The sequence below is a fragment of the Maniola hyperantus genome, chromosome 6 (genome assembly GCF_902806685.2).
Source record: "Maniola hyperantus chromosome 6, iAphHyp1.2, whole genome shotgun sequence".
In the NCBI taxonomy this organism is placed as follows: Eukaryota; Metazoa; Arthropoda; class Insecta; order Lepidoptera; family Nymphalidae; genus Maniola; species Maniola hyperantus.
Genome location: NC_048541.1, coordinates 6,081,103 through 6,096,124, shown reverse-complemented (window position 1 = coordinate 6,096,124; position 15,022 = coordinate 6,081,103). Strand labels below are relative to the sequence as shown.

Sequence of the window (15,022 nt, the reverse complement as noted above, 5' to 3'; positions counted from 1 at the left end):
CAAAGGCGACAAAGGCTTATAATATTCCTCAGATGAGGAATATTCAAACAAGAATAAAGGGGACACTTGACGGCAACGTTAGTTCCGATCTTCGCCACGCGCCAAGATAGCCTTGTCTTATTGCTTTATATTTGTACATACTCTTTGACCCTATCATATACGTACGTTGTGCGTACCAAAGAGTATAAATCACTACGTTTTAGCGTACGTTTTCGATTTTGCATGAAATAACAAATATGAAATCACTTTGATATGTTTGATTTTGATACCTATACTCTTTGAAATCACTGCATAAAAAAATTAAAGTTGGACCTCGATAGTCGATAGAAAAGTACTCTTGAATTACAGAAAGAAAAGAAATATTAATTATAATGCTACGCAGCAAATTGGTAAGAAATATTGTAATACACTTTATATAAGAGTAAAACTAATAAAGTAAAATTATTTGAACATCTAGTAAGCCCTAGGTAGTGGTCCTAGTCGTTCAAACTGATTTATTTATTTCAGTTACAGGTTTCTAACGCAGCCCGCAATTTTCGAGTTGTAGGCTTTTCTAGTGATACGACGAAGGATGTAGACACCACGTACATGGAAATTCCTGTCTACGATGTGGACAAGCCCCAATCTTTAGAGAACAGAAAGGCCAGGTAAAAAGTAATCTTTATTAAAATCTTTACTGAAACAAACATTAGGTATTAACTAACCAATGCATCAGACTATAAATGGCCTAACTTTTGAACCTTGTCTGATTATGTAAATGCTGGAAGCTTGCTATTTCTTGGTTTTGATTGAACTTTGTCTAAGCCTTTTAGCCAAATCTAAAATTGGCAAACCAGTATAATGGTTTTTTACATCTTAATATTATATGTATTATAAAACAAAAAATGTTTCTACCTATGTCTGTTATGGACTTAGAAACCATCCAGCCACAGCTGATGTGCCCCAAACTTGTTTCCTTATGAAGGCAATAATGTGAAGATAATTTTAGACGACTAAAACAATGCATTAGGCACAATGTTTTTAGCGTAGAAGCACATGCCGGGTATCCGCTGGTAATAATATAAACATGAAAAATCCTTTGCCTGTTTGTGACCACTTAATGGGATACTCTACTACAAATAAAAATATGTATCTCCTTAAAGTGCTTCTTAATTTATATTTTTAGTATAATATGTGTTTACATATTATTAATTGATTTTTGAATGCACTTTGTGAATTATATGACTTTATTAAATCTATACCAATATAATAATGAGGAAAGATTAATTGATTTAAAGCATTTACAGACAGATTGTACCAATTTTAACACTTTAAATGTTAAAATTCTTTTACTATCAGGCAGATGGCTGCTTTGTCCAAAAGTAACATAGGCATATTATATAATATTATGTACTTATATCAAATTTCACCTGAGTGAAGCTGGGTGGATCAGCTAGTAAAAAAAAATGAAACTGAAAAACGGTCTATTTGATTCGTTTCCTGTACTTTATCTAGTTGGCAGCCACTTGCGAACCAATTTACAATCATCATGTGGTAGTTAGGGGAATAAACTTTGTCTTATAAGCAACTGACTGATGCCTACAACTTCTTCTTCAGAAATTAATTTAAAAAATCTTATGACAATTTTTAATATTAAAAATATCTCTATATTATTGCAGATTACAGTATCAATCTCGCAAAAGGGGCATGCTGGAGAATGATCTACTTTTGAGTACCTTTGCTAAAAAATACTTAGATGGGTTTACAGAAGAACAAACTATGATGTATGATCGTCTGATCAACTCTCCAAGCAATGACTGGGATATCTTCTATTGGATGGTGGGCAAGCAGCCAACACCAAAAGAGTTTGATAATGAAATTATGAATATGCTAAAGAAACATGCTAAAAATGAAGAGCGAGTTACTCTATCCCAACCACCGCTTCACTAATAGTTCAACTTAATTATCATCATAATTAGTATTATTAGAAAATATAGAAAAAAAGGATAAAATGTTTTAGTTCTTGATAAAAAGGTAAATATATTTATTTATTGTAAATTAGTTTGTTTTCAATTTCTGGGGGTCATAATGTCAGTGAAGTACTATATAACAGTGTGTAAGTCATTTTTGGTGGGTTTTATTTACATGCCATTCGATGAAGTCGTGACAAAACCTTAATAAGTTAAAGATATTTTAATAAAACGTCTTTTATTTCGTCAACTATTTCATTTTAAATCCTTTTTCATTCAAAATATCATACATCAAGGGTTGCTAACGAATATTTTATACAGTTTTCTTGCTTACTCTTCTGAAAGTACACTTTTTTGACTTACACACTGTTAAAACTTCACTGACGATAAGGGATTTTTACAGGCAAAAAAAGACCCTGAGCCATAATAAAATAAACAAATAGGTAATTTTAGCATTTAAACTATCGTGAGTGATTTCCATTATATAAAATATCTCTCAACAGTCTGGCTAACGTCGACTAAATACGTGAGTATAGCTGTTGAGAGATGTGTGAAGCTGTCTACAACTCAATATTTGATGTAATTTAAACAATGAGCTATTATAGGATTATTTTGTGGTTTGCCAATCTATATAATGAAAGTATCAGGTAGGTATGTACCACGGTTTATATGAAGATTTTGATGATGACATATTAATCATAGTACATACCTACCTACTCGATATTTACATTACATTATACAATAAAGCCTGAACCATGTAATAACTTAGGCAAATGTAAGTACTAAGTACTGTACCCAACAAGAAATATTGTACATCAACCTTTAGAAAGAGAGTGTTGTCACATAGGTATGAGTGACAGACACAACACTCTACAAAGCCGAAATGTCTTTCTAAAGGTTGAAGTACAATATTTCTTGCTGGCTACTGTATATGTCTTATAATATATTTTAAAGTATTAATTACTTATTTTAGATATTTAAATATTATTTATCAAAGAATAATTTTTAATGAGAAAAAAGTTTCTTTAACTGTATATAGTTAAATTGGCATAATATGCCATATAGACAGTTTTTTTTTTATTATTTATTTATATTTTAATTTCTTGTAATCCATAACAATTAGTTTCTTTGATTTGATACAACATAGGGTCCAAAATAAGAACTTTTCAATAAAATTCGTGAAGACATTTGCTGCTGAACATTCCGCCGAGACGCGACGTGGCGCCGCGCCACCATATTGAATTAATGATGACGTCAAAATTTATTCAACTCCGTTATTAGGGCTCGACTTATTATTGTGGGTTTAGGAGACCCAAACATATTGTAAGACGTAAATAAACGCCGTTTTGCTGTAAAGTGGACATATTTACATATTCATTAAAATATGTACGAACATGTATTGTCGCTGACCTAATAAAGACATTTCGCTCGACCCCTCGGTGTTACCTTCAGGACCTACGCAGTCGAGCTTGCCGCGGTTTGCTTACTATTTGTGCGCACATTGTCTCCTTGAATAAATAACTTGGTGCGTAATCATTATTTTGATGAGTTTTGCTGTGTTATCCAGTGATGTCTTAGAGTTTGTGTTGATTGTGAATGCGTCAAAGGTCAACCCACAATCTTATCTATTGCTCTTTAAATATTAGCGCCGTGGATCCACACAAGTCAGTTAACTGAGAGCAACGGATGAATATACAAAGCGAAATAGTGTAAAAAGTTACGTGAACGTAATATTATTAGACTGGAAAGTGACACAATTATATCTTATTGATTGTGATATTTTTTTTTAGTGAATTTGGTAAATCAGTGAATTCATCAAAATGCCTATTCGTCGTAGCAAGGTATGAAACTTTACACATAAATAAACTCGTATAATAATACTGTAATAACAGTTAAGTAGGTAAAAACTAAAATCTAATAAAATGCAATAAGGTCGCACTGGGATAGGTCAACAATAGTTGCAAAGGTTACCCACATTTGTAAACTAAACGCGCTAGTAATTTTTCCAAAATTCTGTCGCAATTAAACGTATTAAAAACTTTAGCGTATCTCAATAACTATTGGACTTTAAAATTGTTTAACGACATCACTTATTAGCCTTTAATAATGCGCTTTAAAAAATTAAAATCCTACTACTAGGTAAGAATACATGGTTATTCAAATAGCTGTGAATTTGGCACCCATTTTAAAAAATGGCGACCAGACGACTATGATCTGGACCACGTGACCAATTTTTTTATAAGCCTTGAAATCAAACTTAGCGGACATAATATTAGGGCGCACTGACATTGTCTAACGTCTACATTAAGAGCAAAAACAGCTCTGACCTTAAACCTGCGCAGTGGGTAATTTATGTATCTATGTAGTGGTATAGTACGCGACAGGTCAAGATGGCAATCGAGATGGAGACGCGGGCGCACAGCCCCTGCGATAACCTGGTGCGGGATAGCGCGGATCATGTGCGGTGTAAGGGGAGTCCCCACGCCTAATGTCCTCATACCTCATACCGCGACATCGGAGATGTTCGGTACCTCGCAATGTGAAAATACAGTTACAGCAGCGTTAGTAATAAGTAGGTAGCTAGTTTACAGGATGCCGCGTGTTTCTATGGCCTATATCACGACAAATAACAAAAATTAAAAAAAAAACAAACCTAAGGGTCTCCACATAAAACCTCGGTATACCAGACCGGCCCAAGATTCGGTGCGAGCCCGCCCGGCGCGGCGGCTCCCGATCCCCTTCGATCTCATGAGGGAGAGAATGAGAGAGATAACAGAGTTCACGAAATAGAAAGAGAGTCGTTTGTAAACTTGTGTTGCAGTGCTGTGCGAGCTGAATTGCACTTTATTGCGTAATAACTTTACCACTGGTTCGGAACGCCGTTCCCACCGAGAAGAACCAGCAAGAAACTCGGCGGTTGCTCTTTTTAATTTTTCAATTTACAATGTTATTATACCGTACCGTAAAACTATCATAGTTAGAGTGTTAGTTTTATTTTGTTCTGACTTCTGTAAAAAAAACATAAACTAGCTTATGCTCGTGACTTCATCCGCGTGGACTACCAAATTTCAAACCCCTATTTCACCCCCTTAGGGCTTGAATTGTCAAAAATCCTTCCTTAGCGGATGCCTACGTCATACGCAGCTACGAGTATCTGCATGCCAAATTTCAGTCCGATCCGTTCACTAGTTTGAGCTGTGCGTTGATAGATCAGTCAGTCACCTTTTCGTTTTATAGGTATATTTAGAATTGATATAAATTTACAAGGTAAAACATTAAGTTAACCATGGTAGTAACAGTGCAAAGTTCCTGGCCCCCAAACTAGGATTCCGTGTGCTATGGGAAGCCAGTGTCGCAAATTTCTCTATCGATTAAAAAAATACGCAAATCAAGCAGTTTAACCTACAATATTAATTCACTATGAACATTTCCTGAATCTTTATAACGTAGGCGGGCGGTGACCCTGCAGCATCAGGATTAAGGAGTTGGATCCAGAAATCTGGGACAACCACGAAAACTGCTGTTGATTAAAAAAAAAATTAAAATCGGCCCAGAAATCGAAAAAAATCGGTGTAGGTACACATACATTAAAAGCCGAACCACCTGCGTTTTGGTAGTCGGTTAAAATTTGGGAAGAAAGTAGCCTGTGTCACTCTCCAGTCTTTAACTACATCCATGCAAAACAATCACGTCGATCCGTTGCACCCCTCGCTGCTCTCTCTCTCTCTACCCGCCTTCTACACTCCTGTCCCGCTAGCAAGTAACATACCGATTTCAAAGCCCAATGTAAATGTGAACTCAGTAAGATTTGGAAGCAAGCGGCATCCCGTCGGTTTAGTTGTTCATTTTTCTGACTTAGTAGGCCATATTTTAAATCACCACGATTTAGGAATGCAATTCCTTACAGCATCAGGGTTGAGGAGTTGGGTCCTCGAGTTCATCGATAGTGTTAACTTGGTACTCTTGGTAGGTACCTCTAATATGAATTTATAACCGACAGTTTCTAAATCCCACCAATTTAGGTGTTCAGGTCCCCTGCAGCATCAGTATTGAGGAGTTGGAATCCAATTTTTTAATGGAACAATGTCGCAAAGTTTCTCTGTCAATTAAAAAAGAAACTACGCAAATCGGTTCAGTAGTCTGAGAGATGTCGATGTATACCTATAGGTAGAAAAAACACAACTCCTCCTTTTTTCAAAGTTGGTTAAAAAAGTAGCCTATGTTACTCTCTGGTTAATCCTATACTTGTCTGTGAAAGTCCCGTAAAAATAGGTTCAGCCGTTCCGAAGATTGGCCCGTTCAAACAGACAGACAGATTTTTTTTTAAAACGTTTGATTCAGTTATGGTACAGTTCAAATAAACATATGAGCTTAATATGAGCTAGTTATTTCGAAATAACAGACAGACACTTCAATTTTATTTATTAGTATAGATATGTGGTTTTTGAAATGACCGATTCAATTTTACGTATCCATCCTACGAAACCCTCAGTACGCGAGTCTGACTCGCACTTGACCGGTTGTTTACTTAAAAATCATACTTACCTACCAGCTAGGGTTATGATCTCTAAATTATTTAACATTGCTCTAATTATCATATGTGTAATTATGTAGGTACATATGTACGTATAGTAATTTAAATTTTTAATTTGCAAAATTTGACTAAGTATGAAATAAAGGAAAGTCATTGTTTATTCAGTCAACACTCAACATTCGTATATAAATCAGTAGGTAGGTACCTAGTTTTATAATAAAGGTATAGTAGAATAATTCAAACTTATTGGTGGCTGAGGAGTTAGTCACAAGTAGCGTCGCAATGACATATCTAAATATTATTTTTACCCCTATATCTCGATTAGACAAGCTATTTAGACAAAAAAATAAAACCTTGAAATAAATAACACAGTTTCGATTGCTACTAAGAAATGTTCCTTAGGGCCTTAGAAGTCTCTCCTCAAAAGTCCCCGCCCCTAGGGATGCCGAATGCCGATTAACTAACCCGTACCATAATAGTTTTTGTGGTAATTACAAAAAACCAAGGTTGAGAAGGCATTTAATGGGGGACGGCAGAAGCAGGCATCCTAGGGTTAGGGACTTTTGTGCCATTGACGCCTTGGCCGCGTTCCACTCTGCTGGTGTGCGTTGTGCATGAGAAGTGTGTGTGTATTTTAAATTAAAATTATAAATTAGGTAGGTACGTATATCCATACTAATATTATAAATGCGAAAGTGTGTCTGTCTGTCTGTCTGCTAGCGTTTCACGGCTCAACCGTTCAACCGATTTTGACGAAATTTGGTACAGAGGTAGCTTGCAACCCGGGGAAGGACATAGGCTACTTTTTATCCCGGAAAATTTAAGAGTTCCAACAGGATTTTTAAAAACCTAAATCTACGCGTACGAAGTCGCGGGCATCAGCTAGTAGTTTATAATTTTAGTTAAAAATATTACAATATCAAACCTACCTAATACTTAATAGACTTATCTAATTTGTACCTACAAATGATGTCCGCGTGGAATACTAGCTGCAGCATGTCCGCGTTGGATAGCCAGGCTGATCCTATGCGCAAAAAAATGAGCCAGCCCTTCTGTCTCGTAATTTTTAGGGTTCCGTACCTCAAAAGGAAAAGAGGAGCTCTTATAGGATCAATTTGTTGTCTGTCTGTCTGTCTGTCGTGTCTGTCAAGAAAACCTATAGGGTACTTCCTGTTGACCTAGAGTCATATAATTTGGCAGGTAGGTAGGTCTTATAGCACAAATAAAGGAATAAATCCGAAAACCATGAATTTGTAGTAAAAATAAGACCAGTAAGGAACCCTTGGTGCGCGAGTCTGACTCGCACTTTTTTAACACCGGTTTTTTATCATGGCCCCCGGGTCGTCTCCACGGCAAACGAAACAAAAATTTAAGTCTCGATAAGAGAGGCATAGGCACTTGGGCCGCTTACCGGGTTTAGCCATTTCTGCGGCAGAAATAAAAACGTTATAAGTACTTAGGTATGAAGAGTCTGCGATCGCCTTCTGTCACGTACCTTAGTAATAACGACACATCACAATCCACAACGCAGTAATATGTTTGCGTCTTAAGAAATAGCACTCCATATAAAACTGAAGTTACTTAAGCATAGATCTTAAATTAAATTTTAGGTGTTAGTGAAATGGATCTACGAGAACCAGCACAAGATGCAGACAATACGTTGCTGCAGTTCATTGCTGCGGTACAAGGAGGTGGAGGAGAGCGCACAAGTCGAGCCTGAAACGATCACATGCCCCCAGACAAAACCTACACCTCAAATATCACCTGAGCATACTTTTAAGGTAGGCAAACATTTAAATACTTCGAAGTCAAGAATGAATAGACATCTTCTACATTAAAGAAATAAGTTCAACCAACAATAATTTGTATCTACTCATATAGATTACATACTTATATCTTCTTCTTTCTAAATATATAAAAGGAAAAGGTGACTGACGGACTGATCTATCAACGCTCAGCTCAAACTACTGGACGGATCGGGCTGAAATTTGGCATGCAGGTAGCTATTATGACGTAGGCATCCGCTAAGAAAGAATTTTTGATAATTCAACCCCTAAGGGGGTGAAATAGGGGTTTGGAAATTTGTGTAGTCCACGCGGACGAAGTCGCGAGCATAAGCTAGTGTAATATATTTTTTTAAAGAATATTAGCCATGTTAATTATGACCAATATTCCCCTTTCCCGTCCAAGTAAGCGTAAAGCTTGTGCTAGGAGTAGGTATGACAATAGTGCAATATATATATAAATATAAGTTCGTACCTATAGGTAATATAGATAAAACCCACGTGAATAGGTATTATAATATGTATATCTAAAAGCTTTTTGTGTAAAGAAGAAAACTTTCCCCTGAAGTTACTCTAAAATGCTCCTGTAAATATTACTAATATATTATTATGTTGATGGTACTGCTACATGCAAGTGTCAACCACAACTGTACAAAGTCTCAACTAAGTTAAGAACACACACAATCATTAATTTTTGGGGTTGTGTGTATTCGTTTCCTTAAAGGATAATTTTTTGCTTAAAACGCACATAACTCCGACAAGTGAGGTGCATGCTTGGGTTCGAACCCCCGACCCCCTAATAAAAGACCGACATCTTAACCACTAGGTTGTCACCGCATTTTTCTATACCTATTTTATATTTCTTTGCAGTATAGTGAACTCCAAGTCAGATTAGCAGCACCGTATCAGTTGCAGCCAAAACCAGATGTCAGTGCTTTAGGCTTTGGAAAATACTTTACCGATCATATGCTCAAAGTACACTATCACAAACAGCTGGGAGGCTGGCAGAAACCAGAAATTGTACCTTTCGAGCACCTCACTATACATCCCGCAGCAAAAGCTCTGCACTACGCTATACAGGTGTGTTAATGATTATTGCAAGCTAAGAGGCCGCCTAATCGAATTGCATGGACGGGGTCTTTTTGATAACTACCTAAACAGCGTTATACTACTTTGACATAGCTGAAAGTTGAAATTGGTATATTGAAAACAGCTGAAAATAAACATGGTTTAGACGCACAACACCAAAAATGCAGTACGCCGAATATCTAAATTGTAGAACGCTACATAGGTAGGTACGTGAAATGCCAAATTGCTATGATAGTAATATTTTTTTTTAAAACGACGGAGAATATCGTAACATTTAAGAGGTCCTTAAAATCTTGCTTAAACTACGAATATTTGAGAAATCTTAAAATTTTGGCATTTTGCGTTTTTTACGTTGTGCTTGTTTGGTATTTTGCATTTTTCACAAAATGCTACAACTTTAATTATTTAATTTTGCGGATTTTTTTGTTTGTTGCGTGTTTAAACGGAAACAAAATACGGAAGACACGCGTTATGAGTAAGTAAATGAAGCTTATGTTCTTAATTTGAGTTGTTATCAAGAATGACACCGTACCTCAGCTTTGCACCTAAATGTTCCGCCAAATTAACGCGGCGCGCCCGTGCCGTATTGCTCGCGTTATAGGTACTATAGTAAGGCCATTACGAACATGTGAACGGGTTCATAAATCATTACGATCAAGAGTTATGAGAATGCCACAGAAGTCGTTATCGATAAAGGACGTAAGTAGTAGACGCAGGTACAAAGTATGGGCAATTTTTATAACTTGTTATCGACTATCGACAAATCCTTTTGTTGCTGTTTCAGTTCCATAAGGCCTGTAAGTGCGAAGAGGTCCGATAACAATGATTTATGGCCTAGGTCGCACGTTCGTAATGGCCCTAGTATAACATAGGGGAGATGAAATACTGCGGTGAACGTTAGTCTTTAAAGTATAATTTTTTGCACAAAAATGAAGGACAGTATTTGATTAGAAACAGCTTTAAAATATAGTACATAATGATGACGACACTACTCCTACAACTACATACTTGCCTTTATTTAGATATATCAGCTATCTTAGCATTCTTAGCATATTGATAAGCTTTCATCTTGAACTAATTACAACTGAAATGGTGTGAACTACCGTTTCAACGAATAATTATATTTCTAAACGTTAGATAAATTTGTTGTTGTATCTAGTTACTACTAGATACTACAGATATTGTACTAAGCGAAGCAAGGTCTCTTGCTCAAGCTGGGTCTACTTGGGTGAATTTTCACTTGACGGTCTGTTTAGTTAATAAGCCCCTACATAATAAATAAGAACTCCAAAGATTGATACTTGAAATGTATACAGGTGTAACTAGAACGCTAGCAGAAACGAAGACACCTGTCTACGGCGTATACTGATAATTACTGATATGATACCACAAAAAAATGCGAGTAAAAATATAAAATCATCTTATAATATTGTAAAAGTTTACGATATTTTGCAAATAAAACATCTCACTGACGCTAGAGGTCAACGAACGTTGTGTAACTAGGCCATCGGAATCAATGCCGCGTCGTAGGTGGGGTTTTGCACGCTATACATTGCCGGTTTGAAAAATACTAAATCACTAAAACTACAAAATGAGCCAAATGGTTGTAATACTTACCTACCTTGTTGGTTGTAACCTAAACACACAATGGTATTGTGTTAGGTAGTATAACAATAACGCTAAGTTTTTGCTAGCGTTCTGGGTACAACCTGTATTTTCTCATTAAAAAAGATAACAAACAATTTTCCTATTATTGGATAATTTTGCAGTTGTTCGAAGGTATGAAAGCATATCGAGGAATTGACGATAAATTGCGATTGTTTCGACCGGACTTGAATATGGAAAGAATGAATTTAGCCGCACAGAGGTCCGGTCTGCCGGTGTTTGACGGACAAGAATTAATCAGTTGTCTATCTCGGCTCATACAAATAGACCAAGAGTGGGTTCCGCACTCTGAAACATCTACGCTGTATGTACGACCTACCTTAATAGGAACTGAGGTAAGTGAAAATCTATTTTTAGTATAAATAAGAAGAAATTGTCTGATTGTCGTAGCAAAGAAAGAGAAAACTTGAGATTGGTTTGCATGTAGGTATAGTTTGTACGAAATGACAGCTCACGCGTCATTTTAACTCTGTCTGTCTGTCATGTCAAAAGTATAGTAGGTCATGAGTAGGTCGATTTCGTAAAGGTTTGTGATTGGCTGAATTTGTGCGATTCTTGATGCAACAATGCACTGTAGCCAATATTAAGCGAGCGTCAACCAATCAGTGGTGATTGCGATTGTGACATTGTAGCTGTCCTTCTACCGCAATCGAGCAGCGGTTCACCTTTAAAATAAGGACTTTTGACATGACATTTGACACATAAAGTTAAAATGGCGCATGAAAAGTCATTTTTTATGCATTATAATATTTTAGTAAGGAATGTTAACTATTTCTTAGTTAAAGGATATTACATTAAGAAATTCAAAATTTTCACGTTAAGCACGTATGCTAAAATAGTGAATGTACCCAAATTAGCTTCCTGTATCTAATATTAATATATTATAGTTTGAGGGATCAAATCGTAGTTTCGATTTTCTAGCGAAACTTTATAGGGAAATCAAAAATCTATTACGTAAAATGTTTACATACATCATTTTGTTAAGATAACCACGATTCAATAATTAAATCTCGCTTCATGTAATTATTCTATGACGACGTTAAAATGTTATATCCCTAAGCATTGATAAACTGTGATGATTCAAAAACCTCCTATTACATCAGTAAATGTTTATAGTTTTATTTAACTATAGCAGTTTCCTACTTCCTACTCGTATATATCTACCTAAATATTACTCGCAATAGACAATAGAAATGCCGTATTTATGGAATGAGTAAAACCTACTGCCGGAAAACCCTAAAATATATAAAAAAATGTTGTCTTGTTAGGCTCAGCTCAGGGAGGAAAATTCAAAAACGGCCTTGTTATTGTTTGCTTAGTGTAGATATAGAAAATACTTTGGGTACATTATTAAGAATTAATTTGCTTATCAATTTTATCTAGAGTTTTATTTGCTCTTGAATTTAGATATGACGAAAACGCCCATTGAGGATAACAAAAACAAATGGCATAAAACTAACAATTGTTACGTAATGTTTCATTGTATTTTCCAATTTTTTTATGAGTATAGATATGCGTACGTTCGAATTTAGAAAAGCATCGTTGTAACTTGTAGTATTAATTTCATTTTAATTTTCATTGAGTTTCTGAGATTTAACATACAAGTTAACAGCATTACAGCAAGTTTTGGAGCTCTTATTAAGGATAAAGTTACGTTTCAGTATTCAGCCTTATGAGTAGGTAGGTACTTAGTAATAGGCTAGTTGACACTTTTTTTAAGTAGGTCTTAAATGGTTAATATTTGTCCTATTAGATCAAAAAAATTAACACTATATTTTTTTGCGCCCTAAAAACCGTAAAACTTTAATTTAAAAATATATTTTTCTTAGACAGGTGAAAACACTGTCGGCCATGTTTGGCCGATAGATTATCTGTGCTCTGACGTCATGCATTTGTAAACAACAGCATAACCTCCCAAAGTTTAATTAACATGACTTCTATACTAGTTTACATGAAAAATATAGTAATTATCGTTATTGTATCATCCGAGAATGTAAAAACACATCGATAAAGACCACAGGAAAGTTGTGGATTAGAGCGCCCAGTGAAATAAATATACGTAACACGCGAAGACTTGCTTAAAGGGATCCTATATCACTAACGACTGCAACCCAAATTTATTTGTGCAAAGATCACTTTGTTGTAAGTCTTACTTAATAACTTATTCAATTTATAAAGAGAAAACGACAATTTTTTACGTTTACTATGAGTTTTTAGAAATATATAAAAACTAGCTTATGCTCGTGACTTCGCCCGCGTGGACTTCATAAATTTCAAACCCCCATTTAACCCACTCAGGGGTGGAATTTCAAAAAATCCTTTCCTAGTGGATACCTTCTCTTTACCTACAAAGAACACACCCACCAAATTTCATGTATCTAGGACCAGCTGTTTAGATGTTTAGGCTGTGCGTTGATATATAAGTTAGTCAGGAGGACTTGAAATTTTATATATATGGATACTACGTTAGTCAATAGGGATGACATTTGTTTGTTTACATATTTAATGACGTCACATCATGGCTGACAGCGTTTTCTGAGTTTCAAATAAAAATAAAAACTGTATTTTTTTAAATTGGATTTATATATCCATCCTGCGTTTTTAATAATTGTTATTGATATATTTCGTTGTCTTAAGCAAAATACTATAATAAATAATCATTTATTGGACGAAATTAGATATGAGTCAAGTAGCCTATTCCGCGTCTTTAATCCATAGTAATACTTAATATTATAAATGCGAAAGTGTGTATGTCTGTCTGTCTGTTAGCTTTTCACTGCCCATCTGTTCAACCGATCTTAAAATTGGGGTGAATTTGTCTGTTATTTTGACTAGGAGTAAATTATTAATTTCAACATTTCTCAAAGATTTGAGTTTTTTGTATTTTTATATTGACGTCACGTATTGTTGCAGCCAACGTTCGGTGTGATGGAGCCCGACTCGGCGCTACTGTTCGTAATCATGAGTCCGGTGAGCGCCTACTACAAGACTCGGGACGACGGCGCGGTGTCTATCTACGCGGACCCCAGCGTGGTGCGCGCTTTTCCCGGCGGAGTCGGAAATAGGAAAGTTGGTTCGAACTATGGACCTACTATAGGTGACTATAATTGATTTATCCTATTCATGAATATATAGATGTAGCCCGCGACTTGAACCGCATGGATTCATGTTTTTTTTAAATCCACACTTAGGGCGTTTGTGCACTCATTCGTTATAGTGATTTCGGAAAATACACGCGTACGTGCGTTTTGTATGACGGCCACTTCGAATCGTATTTACATGAATCACGAAAACGAACCGAATACGAATGAGTGCACAAACGCCCTTAGGTACCTACTAACCGAAAAAACCCTAAATCAAGCGCATAAATTAAAAAGTAGTCGCTGATGGATATAAGGTGGAAAAGGTGTGCCATTCATAATGATAGTTATTTTTGTGCCAATTCGTAGCGCCCCACCGAGCGTACCGGAGGTTAAAATTGACACCGTGACAAATGGTCTCCGTGTTGACAGATGTCTCATCACTAAAATTTAGTTTCGAGTACGCTCACTATCAACACTAAAATGGCGAAAATCAATTTTGTTCAAAAACAGCTCGGCAATCACGGGTCCAGCATGCTTGTATTAGTAGAGGTCAGTATCATTGACGGATAACAATTAATTGCAGAGGTCACAGCGCGAGCGGCGAGGCTAGGACACCAACAAGTATTATGGTTATTTGGACCCGACAGAGAGCTCACAGAAGTTGGCGCCATGAACATTTTCATAGTTTACATTAACGAACATGGAGGTAAGCAATGATTTTTTTATCAAGTAGTACCTATACCACATCTATAGCAAAATAAACTGTCTATAGTTACAATTTGGCGGCCTTATCGCTGCCTAGCGGTCTATGACTAATATAACATAATATTATGTCTATTTTCCTCTGAAGTTTTATATCTAAATCTAAGAAAACAATCGAAATGTGCAACTCACACTATAGGTAAACGTCGATCTAGG

The 15,022-nt window shown here is 36.0% G+C and overlaps 2 protein-coding genes across 4 annotated transcripts in view; both read left to right on the top strand.

Moving 5' to 3' along the window:
- Positions 1–230: 230 nt before the first annotated feature.
- On the top strand, positions 231–8,205 carry LOC117983118 (succinate dehydrogenase assembly factor 2-A, mitochondrial-like). 2 transcript variants are annotated; one of them, XR_011236805.1, is made up of 4 exons: positions 231–389; positions 508–647; positions 1,659–2,013; positions 8,094–8,205. XR_011236805.1 is itself a non-coding variant. In XM_034969591.2 (3 exons), exons 1-3 carry the CDS (start codon positions 372–374, stop codon positions 1,927–1,929), a joined length of 429 nt encoding a protein of 142 aa, XP_034825482.1. In that variant the 5' UTR covers positions 231–371; the 3' UTR covers positions 1,930–2,037. The 2 variants fall into 2 exon arrangements, 1 of the variants encoding a protein (XP_034825482.1); XM_034969591.2 differs by lacking the exon at positions 8,094–8,205 and having other exon boundaries at positions 1,659–2,037.
- The window catches only part of Bcat (Branched chain amino acid transaminase), a 21,648-nt gene continuing 10,059 nt past the window's right edge, over positions 3,434–15,022 (top strand). Inside the window, exons 1-6 of one of the 2 annotated variants that reach the window (XM_034969587.2) lie at positions 3,434–3,790; positions 8,094–8,264; positions 9,138–9,347; positions 11,126–11,356; positions 13,935–14,118; positions 14,688–14,810. In XM_034969587.2, coding sequence (XP_034825478.1) covers positions 3,770–3,790; positions 8,094–8,264; positions 9,138–9,347; positions 11,126–11,356; positions 13,935–14,118; positions 14,688–14,810 — 940 coding nt within the window. In that variant the 5' untranslated portion in view covers positions 3,434–3,769. The remainder of the gene's footprint in view (positions 3,791–8,093; positions 8,265–9,137; positions 9,348–11,125; positions 11,357–13,934; positions 14,119–14,687; positions 14,811–15,022) is intronic. The other variant, XM_034969586.2, reaches the window with a different exon arrangement.